General features: G+C 37.6%; 1 protein-coding gene across 4 annotated transcripts in view; it reads left to right on the forward strand.

Moving 5' to 3' along the window:
- Nucleotides 1-3663, forward strand: part of fndc1 (fibronectin type III domain containing 1) — a 336789-nt gene extending 333126 nt beyond the window's left edge. For all 4 annotated transcript variants that reach the window (XM_059648478.1, XM_048536000.2, XM_059648479.1 and 1 more), the window contains one exon: nt 1630-3663. In XM_059648478.1, coding sequence (XP_059504461.1) covers nt 1630-1760 — 131 coding nt within the window. In that variant the 3' untranslated portion in view covers nt 1761-3663. The remainder of the gene's footprint in view (nt 1-1629) is intronic.
- The last annotated feature ends 4518 nt before the right edge of the window (nt 3664-8181 follow it).

The raw sequence follows: 8181 nt of genomic DNA on the forward strand, positions 1-8181 counted from the left end.
ACACAAAACCATGCTGACTATCCCTAATCAATTTTTGCCTGTCGAAATGTCCGGAAATCCTAATTTAATAATTACCTCCAACAACTTTGTCACAACCGAAGTCGGACTCACAGGTCTATATTTCCTTGGGGGTTTCTCCTTATAACTTTTCTTAAGCAAAGGTATATCATTATTCACCCTCCAGTCATCCGGCACCCCACCTGTAGTTATAGATGATGCAAATATTTCTGCAAGGGTCTCAAAATTTCCTTCCTTACTTTTCACAACATTTTGGGATGCATTAGATCAGGTCCCGCAGATTTACCCATCTTTATATTCTGTAAGGCCCCCGACCACCACCTTCTGTAATGTGAACTGTCTTTAAAATATCAAAATTTATTTCTCTACATTCTCTCGCTTCCATTTCTTTCTTCACAGTAAAAACTGGTGCAAAATATTAATGTAGTACCTCTCCCATCTCTTGTGGTTCAACATAAATACAACCACCTTGATCTTTAAGGTACCCTACACACACTCTAGTTACCCCCTTGCTCTTAACATATTTGTAGAATCTCTTTGGATTAGCTGGGACCTGTGGCGGGGTGGGGGGGGGAGAGAGAGAGAGAGAGAGAGAGACAGTTAACTTTTCAGATCTATGACTTCACATCAAAATTGGGAATGTTTAAACTTCCATAAGTTTTAAGCAGAAATAAATGGGGAAGGATGGAGACAATAAAAGTGGGGGTGTCTCTGATAGAGTGCTTGAATGACAAAACCAACTTATGTATCTAAAAGAGCACAGTATTACAGTGTTCAGTGTTATACAGCTGGATACAAATCCTTTGTTACAATTAGTCCAAGCCAACCATGTTCCTAAACTAAACTAGTACTACGTGCCTGAGCTTGGCCCATATTCCTCCAAGCCCTTCCTGTTATTTCGCTTATCCAAATGTCTTTTAAACATTATAACTGTACCTGCATCCACCTCTTCCTCTGGCAGTTCATTCAGCACACTGACCACTCTCTGCGGAAAAACATTGCCCCTCATGTCTTTTTTAAATCTTTCTCCTCTCATCTTAAAAATACGCCCGCTAGTTTTGAACAATCCCACCTTCGGGATAAGACCTTTGCTATTTCGTTGGACAAGTAAAGAAGTAAAAGATGGTTTGAGACAGTATGAATAGCAACATGATGAACAGCTAGCGTTCTGAAATTAAGGGGAAACCTAGACTAAGATCAAAGCATGCAAAGAAAACAAAATTGCAGAGAGATTAAGGCCTAAAACTTTTCAATTCATTGTTAAGTTTAAAAGGTTGTGAAGTGTCTAAACTAATGATGAGGTTCTGTTTCTTCATGTCTGTTGAGTTTCACTGGAGTACTTGGCTCACAACCACCTTCTCAAGGGAAAATCTGAAATGGGCGATATATGCTGGGCTGATGAGCACCACCATATCCCGTAAAATGAATAAATAAACAGTGCAGGAGGCTGAGTCCAAAGATGTGTTTTGTTTCAGATTTGTAGCATCTGCATTTTGCTTTAACAAAATTCTAAACATAAATAAATAATAATAAATTTTAAAAATCACTTTAAAAATCAAATTTAATACAATGTTAATTCAATAACTGATCTGTGAAATGATTTTTTTTTAGGTTATTATCGGAGTTACCGCCAAGAGCCAGTGTCATTTGGCCTCATTGGTGGATTTGGGAAATTTGGTGGGACATCCAATTATTATGTGGGATGGTATGAATGTGGTGTACCTATTCCTGGAAACTGGTAATGAAATTGTCCTTTGAAGTTGCTCATGAAAGATTTAACTACTCAATTCACATTTGAGCTGAATTAACAAGAGGACTGAGATGGTACCTTGTTCTTGAATACTGGACAATGTGTCGAATTATCAAGATTATTTTCACATGATTTCAAAGACTGTTTCTTACTGGGATAAATGACACATCCTCTTTATAACAATATATACATGGAGCACTAGGGCTTAAAATAAACATGCCTGAAATCATTGCACTCGCTTGTAGTAGTTCCGTTTTCTACAGTAGGTAAAGAAATGGTGAAAGAATCATCAAATCGAAGCTCTGCTGACATGAGACAAAAGTCCTCTTGAAATTCCATCTGTGCATTTGAACAGCCTCTGTGAACTGCACTTAATGCAAAATCATCAAGTCTTCCAAGATAAATCTGTACCAGGGTATTGAACTGAAAGATTTTGTTCAAAATCTCATTGGGCTAGGAGAGGAAATTCAACATGCTTTATAAAATAGTTTCCTTTCAAAGTTGCCACTGTTGAACTTGGCAACATGGCAGATGATCTATGCACATCAGAAAGTTTTCTGTGATTAATATTAATATACTACGTAGGTTTTAAAATGGTAAGTCTCAGGCAACTCATGCATCTCTGTTCCCTGCAATGCCAGGTTGCATACATGCTGTGCTTAACTCATGTTTTTTTTTCTGGACTTACAAAACAACTTAGCCCATTATAAGCCTATATTGAGCATATTATGAAGATCTGTACCCAAATGCATTACTAGCTGATGATGAAACCAGTTGGATTTGGCATGACATCATTATTCTTCACCAATCTGTGATAGAAACCTATTTTTGCATGCCACTCTTGATAATGTACCTCGAAAGTGCTAATTTTTATCTATACTTTCTAACTAACTTACAAATTTCAAAGTATTCAAGAAATGTTTTTCTCACATCTGTAAAATCTAGTACCTTGGAAGGAATTCAAGAAACATATTTTTTATGAAAACAAAATTCTCTGGATAGGCTATATTTAAACCACTTCACCAGAGTAAAGGGACTTCTGCTTAATTTATTTTTGCACAGTTCCTTATTGCATTGTTTTCTTGTGTTTGTGCAGTATTGTAAAATACAGAGTTTTTTGCGCAGGCGCACCGCAATAGATTTATGCTGTTTTAAAACAGTATCATATGGAACAGTGCAGTGAAATAGGATCAGCTTTAACTCTATGTCAGCTAAACCACTGCGCTGGCGCAAATAAATGTAACATTTGAGTGAATTTGCTAATTGCAAGTTCCTGGCAAGTAGCCACACTTCAAGGGAGTGCATTCCGCGATAGAGCAACATCACTGTAGTGCTTGTTTTCCCATTTCAGCATTTTAAAGCATGGCTTCTCATTGGAAGCATTGAATCAGGGAATTTAGCCTACTATCCTGATGTGCATTTTATTAAATGTTATTTTGATTAAATACGCAATGTAAATTCCTTTTAAAAATAGAAATCTTTTCTTATCTAATGTGTATTTTATAGTAAAAAGATCGGTTTAAAAAGCATATTTAAATGGCATTTGGGAATTTCAAACACAAGCTTTTTATGCTTTTCCAACTTGTACATAGTATAGCTTTGTAATCATAACCACACGTTTGACCAATCATTGTGCCAAATCTGCTGTTAGTCAGTTGCATCTGAAAAATTTTATGCTTTTAAAAAATGAGAAAATCATTGAAAATTGTAGTTTTCATGTTAGATCAAAGAAAAAGCGCTTTAATTATAAACAAAATCTAAGCAATGAATCGCTGCTATTGGGCATTATATCAATGCAGTCTTGGGTTTGGTAAGCAGCCTACCTATGTTATCAGAAATGTATCTTGCAATTTGACTCTGATCATTGTAATGATATAACACTAATTAAATTTGTTTTGCATCACAACAGTTTGTGTCAAGATTGTCTTTCTTTGATCGATAACATTCAACAGCATTTCTAACCCAAGGCCTGGATTTTGACTTGCTTGATCATAAAACTCACCTACTAGTGAGTCAGAAAGGCATGGGAACCTGGAAGTCAGAAATCTATTACAAGCTGTGAAATTTAAATGCCACAGCCTTTGCATAATATTGTTACTGGTTGGTTTATGGACTGCAAAGCTGCCTGGTTGATGGACTTCACTTCCAGTTGGAATGGAAACTAATCAGTGAAGGTAGCAGGGCTAGGTATCTCTGCCTGAGCTATTGGAGATATTGTGGAGGATAAGTGGCCATGTGAAGAGTGTGGTTAGTCAAAAGATGGGGGTGGATAGAGGATGGTCAGTCTCCCCACTAGAGTGAGTTTCCCAAGGAGACTGCAGATTTCAGGTTCACTTGGAGGAGAAGTCAAAGGCCTGGGGAGGGAAGACCTCTGAAAAAGAACAACGTATGTATTGAAGGCCTTAACGGGAAAATCAAAGGCCTTATGTCAGAAATCTCTTGAGGAAGTAAACTGGGGCATGAGTATTGGTAATCATGGAGAATGTTCAGATAGTTTCGCCAGATCTAGGAAGGAGAAGTGAAACCAGCCACCTCCTGAACCCACATAAATTGTAGAACAGTACAGTACAGGAACGGGCTCCACAACCCATGATGTTGTGCTAAACATGGCACTAAATTGAACTAATCCCTCTGCCTGCCACTGGTCCATATCCCTCCATTCCTTGCATATTCATTTACTTATCTAAAAGTCCCTTAAACACCTCTATTGTGTCTGCCTCCATCACCAGCCAGGCAGCACATTCCAGACTCCTACTACTCTATGTGGAAAAAAAACTTGCCCCACACATCTTCTTTGAACCTTTCCACTCTGATCTTAAATGTATACCCCCTAGTATTAGACATTTCAACTCAGGGGGAAAAAAAGATTCTGACTGTCAGTCTCAAAAATGCATCTCATAGTTTTATTGACTTCTATCAATTCACCCCTCAGCCTCCGGTGCTCCAGAGAAAACAACCCGAGCCTTTCTAGCCTCCCGTTATTGCTCGTACCCTCTAATCCAGCCAGCATCTTGGTAAACCTCTGCTACACCCATTCCAAAGCTTCCACATCCTTCCTGCAATGTGGTGACCAGAACTAAATGCAATACTTTTAAGTGTGGCCTAACCAAAGTCTTAAAAAGCTACAAAATCCTTCTTCTTGTACTTAATTGTTCATCAAATGGTAAGTCAACAACCATGAGGATGGCTGCCCTTGTTGCTGAATCAGTATATCCACTGTTCAAGCATCTCTTCAGATTCCAATTGGTTATTCCTGAGGAAGTGAAAAATTGTCAATGCAGTATGTAGCTTTTACTTCCCTTCATCTTCATGTGAGCAAAAGAGGGACTTGTTAACAGAAGGGACATTCAGCTATAGGCAAAAATAAAACATTTGCTGGGACACACCCTGCATTCCGTTTCATCCCATAACAATAGCCAATACAGGATATTTACTCCTTGTATCATTCCTATTAATGTCCAAATTTAACATCAAGCTATAGGCACTCATTTTGAATTTAGAAAGCACCATTTGTGAAGCTGCAGCCAAAAGTGTTAAAAGTAAACTTTTACAAGAGCATTTATGTACTTGTGAATCATCCAATCCATTGTTGAATCTTCTCAGACATTCCCCAAACCCATTGTGTACTTTAACAGTATGTTATGGTATATATATATATATATATCCCAAAGTTCTGAGGGCTGAGATTTCTACAATGCTGGGGAGAGTATGAAGTTCAGCCGGTAAAATACATCTGAGGGGACAGGGTCAATGTTGTAAACAGACTTCTTGCAATTGACCACAGTGAGCCACCAGAATCTCCATCTGAATGACAGGCTTGATTTTAATTTGAAGGTGTTCGAACACAAAGCATGAATGCCAGTTTTCCTAGCTACTATCAGTTCTAATAGAGTCATTAGACTTTGAAGCATTAACTCTGCTTTCTTCCTACAGATGCTGCCAGACGTGCTGAATTTTGCCAGCGATTTCTGTTTTTGAAACACACAGCTCTCTCTCTCCTTATTAATATGAATCACTGGTTGCTGAGCAATGATTGCAGGAAGGACATTGCTGCTGCTTCAATCACATTAACCGCCTTTCACTAGTATCAAATGTTTCTGATAATCGGCAGAGAATACAGATCACCTTTTAAAAATCAATTATTCCTGGATTTGTGCATTCAAATAATGGAAAACAGAGAAACAAGGTGATCATAGATGGAGGTTATGAATTTTAGAAATGGTGAGGGAACTGGAGAGAGGGAGGGAAATTGGAAATGAAGTTCCCCTGTAATGACATCAACATGACAACCTTGAAGGGAGCAAAGACTCATGGAATTGTCTGTAGAGACAAGATGCAAAGCAGCAAAGATTCCTTGGGCACCCTAGCAGTATTCTGTGGTTAAAAACAGCTGTATGTTAAATGACTCTAAGGTTTCAATGGAAACAGAATCTGATGAATAACTGAGTTTTTGAATTTAAATATACATTACGTTAAGATGAATATTCTTAAGGGACCAGAAAGATCCACAAAACATCTATTCTTTTTACATAAGTAATTAAACACCTATTAATCATTAAAGTTCACCGTAACATCACATTTACAGGATTAGGTAAAGGATTTTACTTTACTTTGCTCATTTCAGAATTTATATAACTAAAAACAGAAACACTGGCCAACTGCACAAAATGGATTTTATAACTGTGTCATTCTTCATGGCCTCTTTGTAATTTGCAGAATTTTAATCCAGCCATTTTTGCAGCTTCTAACATGTAGCAAACCTTCTGCATAACTATATTAAAATATGATTGATGCGGTAAAGTTAAAATAATGTAAAATTGCCACCACAAAGAGAATTTTGTTGTATTAATAATGATGTTCATTAGAAAACATTACTTGTAATTTCAGACCCATTTCTAACACTATTAAGCAAATAACATATTGCTTCATTGAATCTTGAACTTATAAAACAAAACCAGTCTGTACTGACTGCTATTATATTTGCAATGGCATCCCAAAGAGACATCAGCTCGCTGGTGGATTGTGTTGTCTTTCTGGGGAGGCAAACCTGTCTGTGTGTGCTGTGGATATAATGCTCAATTTGATAACAAATCTGAAAGATTTAACTTGCTAGGGTTGCCACCTCGATGGGACTGACTCAGATTGCTCTAGAGAAGACAACCCCCATATGGCCAGATGGACCTATTTTTGTGTAGTGTACAACTATTACCATGATTTGAACTACATTGGATTTTACAAGGGCACTGGTTATTTTTATAGTTCAGTACAGAGGCACCATTAAAGGACATTATTTATATAGTGAGTCTTTGCATGTTCAATAAAACACCCAGCATCTGAATTGAAATGCAGTCATGGCCATCAAAATTTAAGGCACGTTAAAGAAAGTGTCAAAGTTGAATAAATCAAACGCACATATACAATTGAAGGTTGGGGTTGTCATGTATGACATGTCTGATAAAATTTGTCCGTATCTTTATGTACTGCTGACCAATAAAAATGTTTTAATATTTTATCTTGTGTTTTCTTATTACCCAGGTGACCTGCCATTGGAATTATATAAGCCACCTGTACAATTTAACTACAATACTCAGATGGGACTACAACCTGATGAACAACGTTGCTGATGAAATGGTATTTAAGGTCATCTCAGTTTGCTTATTAGCATCCTGTCTTTAAAATAATAACTTACCTGGTTTTGTTTCTGATTCGATTTTTGAGGATGCTGTTTGATGTAACTCTTCGAGTTCCAAATCCATCTGTTGCATTTCTATTAAGGAAGCTTGGTGAAGCATTGTTTTGTTTTTTTTTGCCTCTTTTAGTTGCATTTCAAAAATTGTATCTGGTAACTGAATTTCCCTGTTCCACAGATTTCTTTGCTTCCTGTCTAATTGTATCGACCTGAGATGTAGTCACAATACAGCCAGGAAATAATCCTCGGTATTTTCTCCTGTAACTTTTCAAATTTTTTTACACCAATGATTAGCCTCACCGAGGGTCATGGAACAATGTTGTTGAACCTGCCAGGTCATTTTCCATAATATTGTCAAATGCTTCTGGAGGACTTGCTTTTCTGGAATCATAGAATCCCTATTCTGAAGAAATGAGATCATTCAACCCATCGGGTTTGCACGGACCTTCTGAAGAGCATCCCACTCAGAACCCACCCCCACTCCCACCCTATTCTTGAAATTCCATATTTACCCTGGCTAACCAACCTAGTTTCACATCCCCAGGCACTACAGGATAATTTAGCATGTCTTTGGATGGTGGAAAGAAATCAAAGCACCCACCAGAAGTCCACACAGATGTGATAGAACACGCAGAGTTCACTCAGACAGCCATCCAAGGTTGAAATTGAACCCATATTCGTAGTGCTATGAGGTAGCTGGGCTAACTCTCACTATTCATCCTGT

The sequence above is a fragment of the Stegostoma tigrinum genome, chromosome 9 (assembly GCF_030684315.1).
Source record: "Stegostoma tigrinum isolate sSteTig4 chromosome 9, sSteTig4.hap1, whole genome shotgun sequence".
Classification (NCBI taxonomy): domain Eukaryota; kingdom Metazoa; phylum Chordata; class Chondrichthyes; order Orectolobiformes; family Stegostomatidae; genus Stegostoma; species Stegostoma tigrinum.